Source organism: Octodon degus, unplaced genomic scaffold (genome assembly GCF_000260255.1).
Source record: "Octodon degus isolate 3935 unplaced genomic scaffold, OctDeg1.0 scaffold00213, whole genome shotgun sequence".
Taxonomy (NCBI): domain Eukaryota; kingdom Metazoa; phylum Chordata; class Mammalia; order Rodentia; family Octodontidae; genus Octodon; species Octodon degus.
Window position 1 is genome coordinate 1,273,559 of NW_004524789.1, and position 16,001 is coordinate 1,289,559.

Here is a 16,001-nt window from a genome sequence, read left to right on the forward strand (position 1 = left end):
GTTGAATATCGATTCCTAATTTAGTATGCAGGTCGTCAAGTGCTCTAACACTGCGCCACACCCCCAATTCCACTTCTTCTTCTTTTTTTTTTTTTTTTTTTTTTTGTTACGGGGAACTGAACTCAGGACCTTACGCTTGCCAGGAAGGTGCTGCCCCACTGAGCTAAATCCCCGACCTGTGATTCAAATTTCTCAGCATGTATATCAACAAACTTCAGGTTCTTCATCTGTAAAATAGAACTACTTACCTATGGAATAGCATCACAAACTGTAAATAAGGTCATCCACGGTTCTCCATAATGAGTGGACTTGTCGCTACTGTTGTTTCCCTTGCCTATTCCCTCCCGCCTTCTTTCCTTTTCTTCTTCCTTCCTTCCTGGCTCCCCCCTCCTGTCCTTTTTTTCTTCTTTCTTCCTATGCTGGGTCTCGTGCATGCTGATCATGTACACAGAGCTACATCTCAAACCCTATATTTCATTATTCTTGAAAGCAAGCACTAGCACATTTTCAATCATCTAAAAACTGTATCAGTACATGTCTGCAGAACACAATGATCACATTCCTAAAGGGGAGCTGGAGCATGGACACACCACATCTCAATTCTTTTTTTTCCTCTCCCTCCATTTCACTTTTTTTAAAGATAGAAAACATATCAGCCTTTGGGCCAACCGGTCCCCACAGCACATCTGGGGTCTCTCTATACGTCTAACACATTCTGGCTGGCTTGAAGCACCAGCGGCACACGCACGGCTGTCCCACTGGGTGGGATGGGCCGGCTACAGACGCACCACCAGCAATGCCAGCTGCCTGATGGGACAGTCACACACCTGTGGCCCCGGCATACACCTGTTGGCCCTCTAACAGTATAAAAGCAGCCCACACTTCTCCAAGCCCGCCAAATCTCCTATGCATGGCTCAGCTTCTATGTGTGGTTCCCTCAGTGCGACACTCTGAGGAAGGCACAAGACTGATGTGCAAAACAGCTCCTACAGCCAGCTTCCAAGCCACCAGCTGAGAGGTCAGTTTTGAGAACACTCCCTCGGAAGTACATGTGGTGGGGGAGGAAAGGGGTCAGATCAGAGTGGGCTGTGGTCGCGGGAGAAGCCTCGCAGCAGAGCGAGAAATTGAGCCAGGTCTTTAGAAAAGCTGGATTAGTGAAGGGGGAAGAGAAAAATACTTGGAGCAGAATATATTTCTGCCACGCAGACTCATTTACACACAAATATTTAATCACTCTTGTCTCAAGGCAGCACCGAGGTTCAAAAGACCCAGGCTTCTTATCTGACACGGCCTGGGAAGTGCTGAGGCCTTCGCATCTTTATCATCACTTCCTAAGGTGAATCAGAGGTAAAACGGACCAAGCCCATGTGGCTGCGGTTAACAGCCTTCGGACTGTACTTCAATCCAGTGGTGACAGTGATTCATAAAGGAGATGCTTCCAAGTGAGGCAGATCCCAATGCTGAGTGCAAAGAGGTTTTCTGCCTTTCTCTATTTACTTAACAGAAACCAAATTGTAATGGACTTACTCAGAAATAGAAGTAGTTCTGCCTGAAGATGGGAAGAGACCATCCGGTTAGGTGTGTAAAGGGGCCACACCCAATCGGCCCAAGCTGATGCACGTCTTGAGGACAGGGTTGGGCGGGGTGAAAGATGGGTGGAACGAGAGGCCTTCAAAGGTGTCCCAGTATACTGTGGGGGCTGTGGCTATGTTCTACCCCACCACTAATCCCACTGCCAATTAGCACTTATCCCTTCTTTCCGTCTTACATTGTGGAAACTTTCAAAAAGAAAAAGTTCTCCCCTTGTTCTTTTTCCTTCTCTTTTTTAATGCATTTGGTACAGCGTCTCACTATGCAGCTCGGACTCCTAGTGATCCTCCTGTCTCGGGCTCCCCAGCACTGGGATTACAGGTGTGCGCCACCACCCCAGGTCTCAGTGGCAGGCTCAGCATGCCCGGGTGGGGCCAGCGGCATGTGGTGCCGGGGGCTGAGCCCTGGTCTCGCCAGCCCTTGCCCCTTTCTGACCAAGCTGCTTCCAGAAGCCTTTGTCTGTGGGAAAGGTGTTCAAGGTGAAGGTCCCAAGTTCTTCCTCACCCCTTCCTCACTGTGTTTCATTACTTGGAGACCATGCTCAGGAAAATTAGTATAAGGAACATGTCCTTGAGTATCACTGAATAAAACCCCAAAATGATGAGGCTATTTGCTCTTAACTTCTTTCCTTCACCTGTACGTTGTGTTCAATTTGAAGCCACAGATTGGTGGCTAGTAGCGAAGTCTGTGGTTCCCAAAAGCCAATTTCAAGGAGGGGTGTCTCTGTGGGGTCTGAGCCATGTCTGAACGTTCTGCTGCCTGAAGCTGCCCTCATGCGAAGTCGCCCACCACAAGGGCGAGTGCCGGGAAAGTCTGAGAAAGCCTTGAGGGTCGGAGGGGGATCCCTCTAACGGCTTTAGCTTTGTTTTCTCAGCCATGCACAGAGCCCTGAGATTCCTGTCTACCTCCCTCCATGTTTTTCTTGTTCTTTCATTTTTCTTCTTCGTTCTTTGCTCCATCTTTATTCCACAGTGGTAGATGCAGACGGGTGTGTGCTAGTGAGTGTGTGTGTGCTTATGTGTGTGTATAAGGAAGAGGCATAGGCCATAATAAATGTAACTCCTTAGTTTTTAATTCAGTGTGAACTTAAACGTTGGAAACTATCAATTTTAGAAATTCATTTTTAGAGATTTGAGGGAGCAAATGGAAAACTTTAAATTATTTTTGCTTGTGAGCTTCTAGCACACTATTTGAAATATGAGGTTTTGTTGTTACTCATATAATAATATGAGTAATTATTTACTCATCTGATGAACTGAAGCTACTGTGTCATCCACTGGGCGGCCGGGAGCTGCAATCCGTGGTCTGCATCTTTAGGAGACTCACAGCGGGAGTAGTAGGCACGTAGCACTGACCCTGGCCTGGGAAGTAGTACTGAGTGAGATGCCCTGGAGGCCTCAGCGAAACCCCGAACGCGGGGCTGGGCAGAAGGGATGAGGAAGAAGCCAGAGAATGCTTCCGCGTAAGAAGTAAGGTGAGCTTTCAAGAACAGGGAAAAAGATGAGCTTGACGAAATGAGGGCTACAGGGAAGAGCTGTAATGAGCAGATCCAGCAGCAGGTTCCAGAAGTTGGGGCTGCTGGATTCTGGCAGCCACAGCAGTGATAGGCTGAGTGCGTGGCGGCAGCAGGGCTGTCCCTGAGCCACCTCGCACCTGCCCACAGACACGTCTGTACACATTTCTTCCTGGTTTCTGTTTGGTGGGAAATCCTGCTTCAGTGATCGCCTGGCATTGGCCTGGCAGTGCGGTCTACACTCATGAAACTGTGGGCGCTGCAAATCCGGGGTTTCTAGTCTCCCAGAGTTAACTATCCAACAGCACGCCACAGGGGGTGAGGGAGGGCAAGGAGCAGCAGGGCTGAGGTGAGGAAGACCCTGAGTGCTGCGCCAAGGAGTGTGGCTTTCACCCTGGAGAGCCCCCGCACTACTGCAAGAGACGCAGCGCCACCAAGGGGCTTGCTCCCGAGGAAACCCCCTTGCGCCAGCAGCACTGGGCAGCAAAGAGACTGCGGGGAGAGGAGGGCAGAGCCAGGGGGCTAGTTTTACCTTCTTGGCATCCTTTTTCTTGGCATCATTTTAATGCACTAAAAAAAAAATACCCTGTGAGGAATAATAATGTCCACTTTTCTGTTTCTGCTTTATGTTAATGTAGGAGAGAGTCAAGATTTTTAAATTTTGTACTTATTGTGAATGAAACCAAGTTTTTATGTTGAAGTAGGAATAACACAGAATTACACTAACGAAGAAGACTGAGGCAAGCTGAATGATTTCTTGGAAAGATTAAGCTTCTTGATTAAATAGGCATAGCTGGCTGCACCCACAGCGGGGTCTAGATAAGACTCTTGGGAAAGTCTTAGATCAGGGCTGGGCGCAGAATGTCAACATGGGTTAATGAATGAGAGAGGTTGTGTAAACTATTACTTAATCCCAACTGAGGGTTTCCTGAACCACTGGGGAACCGGGTTGGGATTGACAGACCAGAGTAAGGCTAGAAGGAAACAGAGCGTTAAGCAAACAAAAGTTCAGTGTAAGTTGTGATTTGCCCATAGTTCAGAGTATAAAATGAAAGCCTGGCTACTGGAAGAAAGGTAAGATGAAGCTATTCTGTCGCTGTTAAAATAACTGCCCCTCCATGGCTGGAACAAAGAGTTTATTATACACTTTAGAAAAAAAAAACCCATAAAAATCTTCTGTTTCTTCATTAGTTCTTGAATGCCTAACACAAAGTTCATCAAATAAGGCTCTGCTTGCTCTAACAGCTGGGTCCAAGGATAGAAAGAATGTTAGGAAAAGTTTGATACTGAACCAAGATTTATTTATGAAAATTTAGGCGCTCCATTTTCCAAATAGTAAATAATCCTTCCCTTTTAATGAGTTCATGGGAATTAAATTGGATTGTGATTTCAAGGGTCATATCTCCAATTTAATTGGTGTTTTTCCAACTAGAAATATTTCTCAATTACTTTTACTAATACACTTACTGATTCTTGTTTACCATGATGTTGGAGCCACAAATAAATTTATATTCAATGAATCATCAGATATCTTATACCTTATTATACATTCCTCTTCATTTAACTCAACTTGTTAAGCCCTGGGATCAGCTAATTTGACCTCATATTCACCTCTATTATTGCACTTCAGAATGTTTCCAGAGTCTTGGACCTTCTCATATAATTGAAAGTATGTAGAAAAACAGTCTCACGTTCCCGTTGTCTTTCCTAAGGTTTTGGATACCTCCTACACACTGTCCTCTTATAAACAATCAGTTACACTCAATATTCTGGTCACTTTACTGGAAAATAAGTAGTCTTTTGCCTGTAATTATAGTCCTCAGGAAGGGCAAGCCAGTGACCTCTCCAACTTGTAGGCACAGGGACAAGCTCCGAAGAGTAAATGTCTCCTTTCCTCTTGCCAAACACTACGCCTTCTTGGCCAAATAAAAGTGAGCCAAATGAACACAGACAAGGTGAATGTTTCTTTTGATTCATTTTACATATTTTTATTCCTACATCTCAAATCTTCACGGTTTGTGAAGACAGAAAGTTCATAATGATCCATTCATAGAACTATTCTCAAATTTTACCAAGAACTTTTATTCTCAGTGATTTACACTGTTTACCTTGCAATCATGCAGATTGCGTTTGGACAACAATTATTTTGTCAAATAAAATCAATGCTGCTTTTTGTCTATAATCTACCAAGTATGAGCTTATGAACCAGGAAATATGACAAAAATGCCTCCTGCGAGACCTTGAACTTATGCAGATATTTGCATGATCGAAAACCAATTATATATATATATATTATACATATATATATATATATATATATATGAATAGAAGTCACATGAAAGAGAGAGGCAAGATGTGTGTCCAGCCACAGATGGAGGAGCTGGTCTATAAAGGACAACAGCATGAAGGTGGTGTCTGCTGGGAGCCCACACCGCCCACTCAGTAGTGCTCATGAGACCTCGTGAGTCCCTGGAACACTCGTCCGCATTTGACCCCGGAGCCACATGACTCTCATGAGAAGGGAATGGACTAGAAATGGAAGCACCCGTGCTGAAGCCACTACGCACATGCGGAAAGACGCCTCGGCACTGCGCTTGCTGGGACTCTAGTAACCTTTATAATTTGGATGGATTCAAAGGTGCTTATCTGATGTGTATGATTTGTGTGATTCTTTGTCAATGATTCATCGAAAATGAGACAACTGCCTCCACACCCATGAGAAACATGCTTTTGACAAACAGGGTTCCCGGTGTCCATGCAGAAGAAAGAAGAGGGAGACGAAGGAGAAGTAACTTGCCCTAACGGAAGAAATGCCTATTTTCAAAGGACCTGATTAAGGTACTGGGCTTTCAGAGGCAGACTGTAAGCATGACCTAAATTATGTTCTTAGCTTCTAGAAGCTACACATTATCTTCTTCACAGTAGGAATCAATTAAACATAACCTAATACATTTAGAAACTGGAGACAAGCAAAGTTTAACACTGTGACAACTTTTTAGATCAGAAAATGTGAAACAAGTGAAATCCTCTAGGGCCGGTGAGATAGCTCAGTAGACTACACGCCTGCTTAGGCAAGAGCAGAGAACGGGGTTTGGTCCCTGACACCACATGCCACACCAGCCCTGCCTTTGGGCGTGCTGAGCCAGCAACCGAGACCAGGCATGGTAGTGCATGCCTATAATCCCAGTGCTGGGGAGGCTGAGACAGGAAGATCACTATGAGTCCGAGCTGCGTATTGAGACCCTGTGCAAAATACATTAAAAAAAAATCCTCTAGCATAATACTGCTGCTTCTTGTGTTTTAAAAGCGTAAAATAGTGTATTTTAATGGCCTTGAGCCACTTAAGAAAGTCCACGGTCAAATGCAGCAGCTTCTAGTAAGATGTAAAAGTCATGAAATTGGTAAAGCTTTTGGTGTATTAAGTACTTGCTATGTATTTACTCATGTACTAAAGCCACACTGCTTTTTCTAGAACTTCAAACTTCCTATCAAAGTTCCCTTTCACCTCCTCAAGGTGTCCTTCTGTGACTATACTTCTAAATGTAGACATTCCTTGTCATTTCTATCCACAGATGTTTCTTTCCCTCACAGCATTTTCCACAAATTCCCTCGATGTGTTGTCGGTGGGCCTGATCACTGTACCTCCCCTGCCTATTTCCCACATACAGACAGTTGGCCCACCACTGTAATGCCTGCAGGGTGAGGCACTCCGCAAACAGCTGCTGGGGTTCTTCCTCAGTCTTTGTTGTTGTAAATAAATCCTTTCCTCTGGCTCTTGCTGAAAACAATGATTATGAGTATTTGGCCATTTGATGCACCTAAGAAGGTGGCCAGCCTTCGAGCACTTAGTTTAAACTAATCAGCTGGAAGAACAAGCTCATAAATGTGATTAGGTTAAAATAAATTGAAAATATTGCACATTTTATTGTCAAGATAATTTCTAGAGATACTCATTTTTGTTACTGACGGCTGCTGCATTAGTGCTTGTAATCTGCTTAGTGCATTAGCGCTAAATACTATTGATTCACTCCGAGCTGGCAGGACAGTTTCATCTTTGCATTTCCTCGCTTCCCGAGCACCACTTTCCCTACAGTGTCGGCAGCAGGATATTGGCGAGATGACGAGCGTTAATCAGGTATTTTAAATCTTAAAATGTCTTTGGAAAACTTAATGTGCAGATTTACTCTCTCCTTGTAGATACACATTCTAGCTAATCATTAATAATAATCTCTGTAGTTTGAGATGATGAATGGACAACCTTAATTTGCATAAAACTGGCTCTGGAAAACAGTATTTTGCAAACTAAAACATTATCCTTTCTACCTAGGGCACCGTTTGAAGAGAGGAACATTTTAGTTATTTACCCAAACAAGACACCTGAGGCAGGGTGTTTAGTGTGAATTCACAGTGTATTCTTCTGATTTAAGTTATACCATTCATAAGCCATTTCCCCACCTCAAGAACTGTTCAGGGGCGGAGGAGATAGCTTGGCGGTCTAAGCGCCTGCCTGGCAAGCACAAACCTGGCTCAGTCCCCAGTACCACATGCTGGCTGACCCTGGAATCTCGGGCTTGCTACACTGGCCAGTGAAACTGGGCGTGGTGACACACGCCTGTAATCCCAGCGCTGCGGATGCTGAAAACAGGGGGAGCACTACGAGTCCAAGCTGCAGAGGGAGACCCTGTACTAAATAAATAAAAGATTTAAAAAAAAAAAAAAAACTGTTCAAACAATCTCTATCCTCCACTATCGTGCACTTTTAGACATTTTTCTTTCCCTTTTTGAAGGACCAGAGAGTGTCCTGGAGGTGTCTGCACACTTCGCTCTGCTCCAGAGTTACACGGTCCAGCTCAGCAGCATACGCCGCCCAGTGCGAAAGCAGAGCCTGGCTTTTAGAATAGGAAGTCCACATTGCTCAGCCAGTAATTCACATGCAATGAATGTGCCCAGAACATTTTAGTCAGAAAAAATATGTAGTTAGCAGACTGGAATATAACCAGGATTCTAGAATCACTTACCACATTCATTACTTAAAAAAAAAAAAAAAGAAAAAGGCAAAGAAGTTGTAATGGCTTCCAGGGGAGCTGGGCGTCGGGCTCATCTCCCTGATGAACGCGCGCCTCCCAGGGCTCCACAAACACTGGCGGTGCCCGTTTCGCCCCGCAGCAGGGCAGGCGTCACCACAGGCCTGCACCCACTGAATCAGTGTCTGCACCAATCCATGGAAAAGCAGCGGCTGAAATTCTAGTGGGTTTTCTGCTCAGGTTCTGACAGATTTTACCTTTTCTTAGGTGTGTGAGGAGATAAGAACCCAGAGTGGGTGGTTGCTGAAAAGACAGAAGTCTGAAGTAAGGGTATAACACCCAAAGTTTGAAATAGTATGCTGAGAAAAAAATTTATTCTTACTCAAGCAGATTACTATCCTCATCAAAATTCAGATTCCTATACGCTTCCAGAAATCTAACGATGGAGCGTGCAAAGGAAATATGTATCAGGGCTGTGGCTTCAAATTTTTATTAATACTTGGGCTATTTAACAGCCAATTTAGGATGCATTTCTTTGTGCAAGAACCCCTTTACTGTTTGCAACATCAGTTTTACTAAATTAGTCTCCTCGTAGAAATTAATGACTTAAATAAAACACAGGCTATACTGTCTGCTTTAAAAAATCCCAGCACACAGGAGGCTGAGGCAGGAGGGCTACATAATGAGTTCAGGGCCAGCCTGAACTGCATAGCTACATCCAGTCTCACCCCCCCAAAAGAGCCCCCCCCAAAAAAAAAAACCCAAGGAGAAGAAAGAATCGACAGTGCAAGTGGCATATTAAATCAGTTATCCATACAAGTGAGAGATGGCCAATCAGGTCAGCAATGTGTGGAATCCACAGGTCAGGCTACCTACATTTTTGGTGAGAGTTTTGGTTTTAACTTTGTTTTCTTGCTTTTAGATTATAAAAACATCGTGCTTGCCTTATCACCTTTCTTAGCGTGAATCTGTGAATGAGCTATGCCAGTAATTTAAGGAGGATGCTAGCAGAAGGGAGGGCAAAGGTAAAGGGTCCCGAGGGCTCACTGCGCAGTGTGCGTTCCACCACACCCAGGGCATACCCAGTGATCTCAGCGTGTTACAAAATCCTGGAAATAAGCTCTTGTGATTTTGAATTTCTCTCAATAAAATAATGCAATGCGCCACTTTTCATGAGATGAACCCCCCAGAGAATTCAAATGAGTAAGTTAGGGAGCAGAGACTCTGTCGCCCTGCAAGAGAACACCATTTACGGAAGGAAAGGAGTCAAGGGAAAATCAAGTTCCTACATGTATTTTGTAAAGTGTGCCGCATCTTTGGCAAGGGCTTCTTGCAGAGCTCTTCCTCGGTAGCAATTACGTCTGGCACACGGCCAAGGTATCGAGGGTTTACATTTGGAAGACTGTCTACTATCAAGGAAGAAGAGTCCTCAGTAACACGCGCATGCAGAATAAGGCGCTCTCATTTCTGAGCACAGGAAGCCAAAACAAAAAAAACCCACTGTGATCTGATTTCACATTTTTCACCCCTAATATAAAATACGTTCTCTTGAGGGTGCTAGCTTGTTTAAATAAGGGATGCGAAATCAACATAATTACGTGGATATTATTTGTAACATTGACTCCACATTCACAGTTCAAATGGTGCAGGGGATTATAGATATATGGCCTATAAAGAGTTATAAATCTCTGTTTATTCTATTACATATTACGAGACATGCCCTGAGGATGACAGATCAATAATGGTTCTGCGGTTTCCTTGATGGAAGGCTGCAATTATTTTCTTCCATTACAACTTAAATGTAACTCAATTTTACTCATCTATCATCTTTACAAGAGTAATAAAGGAACATCACTGTATGTTTTTTTTTCTACCTATTCATATTATTTCTTGTTTGCATCTCGTTTTGATTTCTGTTCTCATCAAAATTTGTTCCAATCGTTTGGGTTTCTTCCTTTGGAAGTTTGAACAGTGACCCTTTAACTTTGGCACTATGAAACGGAGATGGAAAATTACTACCTTAAGCTTCCTCTATTTTGGGAAGCAGTTGGCTACTCTGAGTTTAAGTGATATTTAAAAACAAGGAAGCTTGACACAAACAACCTAGGAGGCTGAGTTTTTCTAAAGCTGCATTACAGGGCCAGTGAGATAGCTCAGCAGATTGAGTGCCTGCTTTGGCAAGCGCAGGGACCAGGGTTCGATCCCCAGTCCCGCATACCGCGCCATCCTGCCCCCAGGGTATGCTGAGCCAGTGACCAAGTTGGGGCATGGTAGCACACGCCTGCAATCCCAGCACTAGGGAGGCTGCAAACAGGAGAATCACTATGAGCCCAAGCCACATAGTTAGACCCTGTACCAAATACATAAATGGAAAAAAAGAAAAATCAAATAAAGCTGCATTACCTGCAAATGCTTCATAGAAAGTATGACTTACAGTACATAAACATAATGTAGTTGGAATTCTAACCCAGGGAAAAAGCCAAATTCAACACCTTCTATCATACTACAGCACAATTCTGATTCAACTGTCTTGCTTTCTACTTCTGCCCCCTTAAACCACAACCAATCCTTAACCGATCATTTAAGAAAAATATTACATGAAAGCCATTAACACATTAATACTCATAATAGGAAGGGGCAAAACCAAAAGACCCTCAGACGCAGCAAAACCGGAATCCGCCCCTTCTTGAGAATCCAACCATCTGAATTCACCATCCTCTAAACAAGAACTCTTCATAATAGCAGCTAATGTTTGTATGCCAAGGAATGAGGGATTTATACAGCGCAGCTCTCTAAGAAGGCATCGGAGTTCTGCGAGTGCCAGTGATGTTCTCGGGGTGCAGATTTACACAACACAACACAGGTCCCGACTTCAGCCTCCTTTCCTCAAGGCATGCTGACTCCCGCAGAGCTCAACTTATGAGCATCTGTTCATGCTGAGTACTTATATATACATTATCTCAAACTCTCACAAAACTCTCTGAAGTAATGACTGCTACCTGCACGTTACAAATGAGCTCTTGCCTCTCACGGGCTGCAGGATTCCACTGGGTTGTGCAGACCCAGAACTGGCCCCCATGCACACTGGCACCAAACGACATGCTTTGCCTCTTCACCTGATCCACCACTAGGACGAATGGAGCGCTGGTGCAAGTGTTTGCTGCCAGTTCGCTCTCGTCTTCCAAACGCAGCACCTCAGTAAAGGGACTACAAGGAAAGCACTATGGCATATTCACTGTATTTTGTTTCAAAAATCCTTGTTTATCTTAACTTTACAAGCTTTCCAAAATGCACCACTGCTCTTAGAAAATAATATAACTCAGGGAACAGAATTTGTGCTGATCTGGGAAGTTTAGAAAATTCTACTCGGTACTGATTTGCACTTTGTAGAGGATTGAGCCCATGTGCTCTGGTTCTATTTTCTCTTCCTAGATGTCACATTAAAAGATAGCTCAGCAGTCTAAAGCACCTGCTTAGGCAAGCTTAGGAAGATGGAGGGGATTTTGGTTCAATGCCTGGCACCACAAGCTGCACCAGCCCACCCTCAGGGCAGGCTGAGCCAGGACACCCCATCCAAAAAAATCCCTTATATCGGATTATTGGATATTTCAGTTAATTTTAAGCAAATTTTTGTACTGTTTATCCCCAAAAAGAATGTAAGGGTTTTTTGTTCCCTGCAAATTTTGTTTTCTACAAGATCCGTAAATTATGGAGCTATTTTCTCAATTATTCTGCTTGAACAATAATGTACTGTGCATGAATATATATTAGCACTTCAATCAATGTTAATTTAGAATGTTCACTGATGGATGGGTAAAAAAGTTAATAAACGTATTAAAGACAGTAATTGGTGTGAGTGTTTAATCTAATAGTTTTTAGTGTTGGAAGTCACTGTAAATAAACCTTTTAAGAATCACTTTCAAAACTAACATTCTTGATTTTATTTGGTGAAGATCAAGAATGGGTTCTCGTAGACTAATATAATCAACAGCACTGGCATTCCGAGAATAGGTACTAGGGTTTGGAATAAGCTTCCAGAAATACCACTGTGTGAGGAGAGGAAGTTGTGAAGCCCAGATAACTTGTGCGTGAAAGCGATGTGTTCTGGGAACTATCACATGACTCAAAAGAGTGGTTTCATGACGTCATCAATATGAGACGATGCCTGTAAAGAGTTCACGTGGACATACTGATGCAATGTGAGAGCAGAAAGCCCAGAATCCTATGTGGCCGTTAATAAACAAGGACCACCTGCTGGCCCCCTGGACTATAAAAGGCCCTCTTTGCTGGCACTTCTTACTGCCTGATCCCAGAATAGAAACCCATTTGCACATGGCAGGGAGCTCAACAAGCGCCAATTCTTGTGAATATTCTCGCACACAGAGCACAGGGCAGAAGCTTGGGCAAATGTGCTGCACAGCACTCTCAAGCTTGTCCACGGAGCACACAAGAGTTCTCCCAACACACACTAGAGATGCTACTAACAAAACTACGATCTGTGTCTAGTCACCAAACTTGGTGTCAAATAAAAACTCAGTTCCAAAAACTTATTTGCAAGGTCATCTGATATCTCACCAAGTTAATCTTCCAAGACAAAATGTAATCAGCTTATTGCTTGGAGACTTTCTAAACTGGTTCAATCTTATAAATCATTTCGTTTCTGTGTGATGAATGGCTCTTGTTGCCTTCATTTTAACACAGAGCCAGGAAATGATTGTATGCTGGTTACTGGACCACTGAGGTCTCTCTGTGGACTGGGTATGCATTAAAAAACAAACAAACAAAAAGTGTGTAGTCCTGGCTCAGAAAAATGTTGATCTTTACCAAAGAAGATAAACAGGCAAATAAATAAAGGAGGTCTGAAGGTAGTTGTCTCCGTGGAACTTGGCCAGTGCAAGGCTGGCCCCCCTTGCAAGAAGGCTCTGCTGGCAAGCCCCACCTTGCTTCCCACAAGAATTTCTGCGGTGGAAGCGATAACGGTTTCAGGTGTGGCCAGTGCATTTTGGGCATTTTTCCTGGGTGATAAAACCGGCCTGGATTTCACTGGGAATGCTGCCTCCTTGTTCCTGTTGGAACACTAAAAAGGTCAAAGGGGTAGAATAAGGGTCAGATGAGTTTGAGAATTTCTAGGTTCAATAAATACTTTTGTACCTGGGGCTGAAATGTAAAAAAATAGAATAATGAGATGGGCTGTGAAGTAAGTCTTGTTAGTTAACTACAACAACAGCAACAATTTGAAACAGCAACATCGTGTTCTCTAGAGGCCCCAGAGGAACTCCTTTAAAATTTACGTTTCTGAAGCAGCCTACCGAGTGCAGGGAAAGTGTTTTCTCAGAAATGTTCTTACTGTTCTTATACTTTTATTGCCTAATCCCAGGCTCCTAAAATTCCTTGTTTCTTTTCATTCTTTTATATTCTCCAGAAAAGAAAAGGAACAGCCTCGGAAGGAAATCCACTCTTTCTTATAGTGTATATAGCGTATATAGGGTCTATTGAACAAGGGAAGGGAAAATAAGTCTTCATTGGCGTAGATGTGTATATGCGTAGGGGTGGTCCTACACATCGAAGGGCAAAGGAAAGAAAGTTTTTCTTTAATTCACCAACATGTGAACTGACTTTCTCAGACGTATTTTCCTACATTTTATCAAGAAAGGCTAAACAGAAAGCGTTTCCATCTAGGGAAGAATCCCAGACACCGCAACCAAAGTTAACCAAGTGGTTTTGAATTCATAAGCTCTTGTTACTCTTCAGGAGAACTGTATGTTTTCTCTAGTCAAGGATTCTTAATGCTATTCCTGCTTAAAATTATAACTTTTCCTTCTTAGATTCAAAACTGCTAGGGCATGAGAGATACACACATCCAACGTTACACTGTCTTTAGACAAGCCATATTATTTGCTCGCTTATGACTCCAGTGATCATTGTGTTAGGTGGCGTAGCCGGATCTGTGTGTGCAAATCTGCTTCACTACAGGGACGCCCGGGGCCACAATGGACGCCGAGACTCGTGCTCCTCCTCCTGCACTAAAAACCAAATGCCCAGCCGGAAGAAGCTTGGTAGAGATGATAGATTTTACTATATATAAATCAAAGCACCAAGCATTTCCCTGACATTTCCTTTGAAAATACCATTTCATGGAAGTAGGAATAACCATCAATACCATCGCAGGACATGTGCAAATCCAAACGGTGATAACAGTGTTACTTTCACTGAAGATAGGACTTTAATTATAAATGAACATTCAGCTTCTTCTTCTAGAATCAACCATCAGATATGTTCAATAAGGACCATTTACCAGGCACAGAAGAGCTCTGACTAGCCTTCCCAGACTCACCCTTATTCTACCCAGTACCTCAAAGCCCGACAGTGAAGCAGCTCGGTGACTTACCCTATTGAAGCAGTGCTCGTGATTCGGTCCGTAGACATGCTGGAGACACTTCACGTTGTTTTTGTTGACGATCTTGTTGAAGAACTCATTGATGTACTTGACAGGGAACGCACAGACGGCGGATCGATTCACCAGCTCAGCCGAATCTGGCTTGCTCTGTGCAAATACGCCATACAGAATGTCATCATTCAGACTGACTCGGATTTGCTTAGCAAGATGGGCCCCGGCCTTACCAACATACGCGGCCTGAAGGATATTAAACACTTCCTGCCCGGCGGACCTCTTTCTTCTCTTTTCTGTGAGAATACACTCCAGAGGCATTTCCATGTAAGAATGCAAGCCAGAGTCTACAGAACAGAACCTGATTATTCTTGTGTGAAAAGTCTGAGCATCCAGAGTTTCCTTTTGGACTGTTAGAAAGTAAATGAAATGGCTGCTTTCGAAGGCCTGGACATACTTAATGGGGTAGGAATCTCGGAACTCAGGCAGGACATCCACGTAGGACTGCTCTGTCAGAAACTTAAAGCCATCTTGGGTCTCTTTGATCCTTCTCACTGATATGGAATGCAGAGAGTAACCGGGAAGGTAGGAAGAACTTAGGGTGTTGCCCACGAAGAAGTTGAGGAACCGCTCCTTTTCAGACAGGAGGACTCTGGCGCCCAGTGCGCTCACCACGCAGTCAGGACACTGGCGGGGCTCCTCCTCGGCCTCTGGGGAGAACATGCAGTGAACAGACGCCTGTATGTCCGCCATATTCCTGGGAGGCAGCACGTGCCGCTCGCAGGCTCCTCTGTTGGCACTGCCACAGCTGATGAGCTGGTCATCGTAGTAGGTGTCAAGGAGCAGAGCCATGTTGACGTTGTCCTTCCAAACGGCTCCTGACAAGTTGGCCTTGCGGCCGCAGTCCTGACAAGGGGGACAGTCTGGGTGCTCCAGCACAGGCCCAGTCTTGTACTCCGCCACCTTCCGCAGGTCTTCGTCATCTAGAACGTAAAGGTGGTTAGTAGCCCCCAGGTAGATGAGATGCCGGTGGAGGACGGCGTGCTGGATGGGGCTTCCCGCGGTGAAGTTGGGAAGCTGATACTGCACGTGCACGTCCGTCGCAGACCTGGCGAGCGCCTCCGAGCACTCCCCGGCGCTCCTCTGTACCGAGGTGAGCAGCAGCAGGAGGACGGCGGGGGCCTTCATGGCGAGCGGCTGACCTGCCGAGACATGTGCGAGGGAGACTCAGTCGCCACCAGACACAAGACAGGATGGAAAGCACTATCCCAGTTAAGCTAGCAGCGAGAACTCCCCACTGGAGTTTTTACATAGAATGCAAACAAAAAACTCTAGCTGGTAGCACATAAAGATGCATTGTGTGGCTGGACATGACTCCACACGCTTTATTTTTAGCAGTCAAGCTACGAACAATTAATTTCAGGGAACCATTATGAGATGCCAACAATGTTCTGTATTAAGGTCAATACGGCAACCGAGTCTCATT

At 44.3% G+C, this 16,001-nt stretch overlaps 1 protein-coding gene across 1 annotated transcript in view; it reads right to left on the reverse strand.

The window, feature by feature from the left end:
• Positions 1 to 15,707, reverse strand: part of Met (MET proto-oncogene, receptor tyrosine kinase) — an 83,358-nt gene extending 67,651 nt beyond the window's left edge. The window contains exon 1 of the mRNA XM_004644868.2: positions 14,516 to 15,707. Coding sequence (XP_004644925.1) covers positions 14,516 to 15,703 — 1,188 coding nt within the window. The 5' untranslated portion in view covers positions 15,704 to 15,707. The remainder of the gene's footprint in view (positions 1 to 14,515) is intronic.
• Between the last annotated feature and the right edge of the window lie 294 nt (positions 15,708 to 16,001).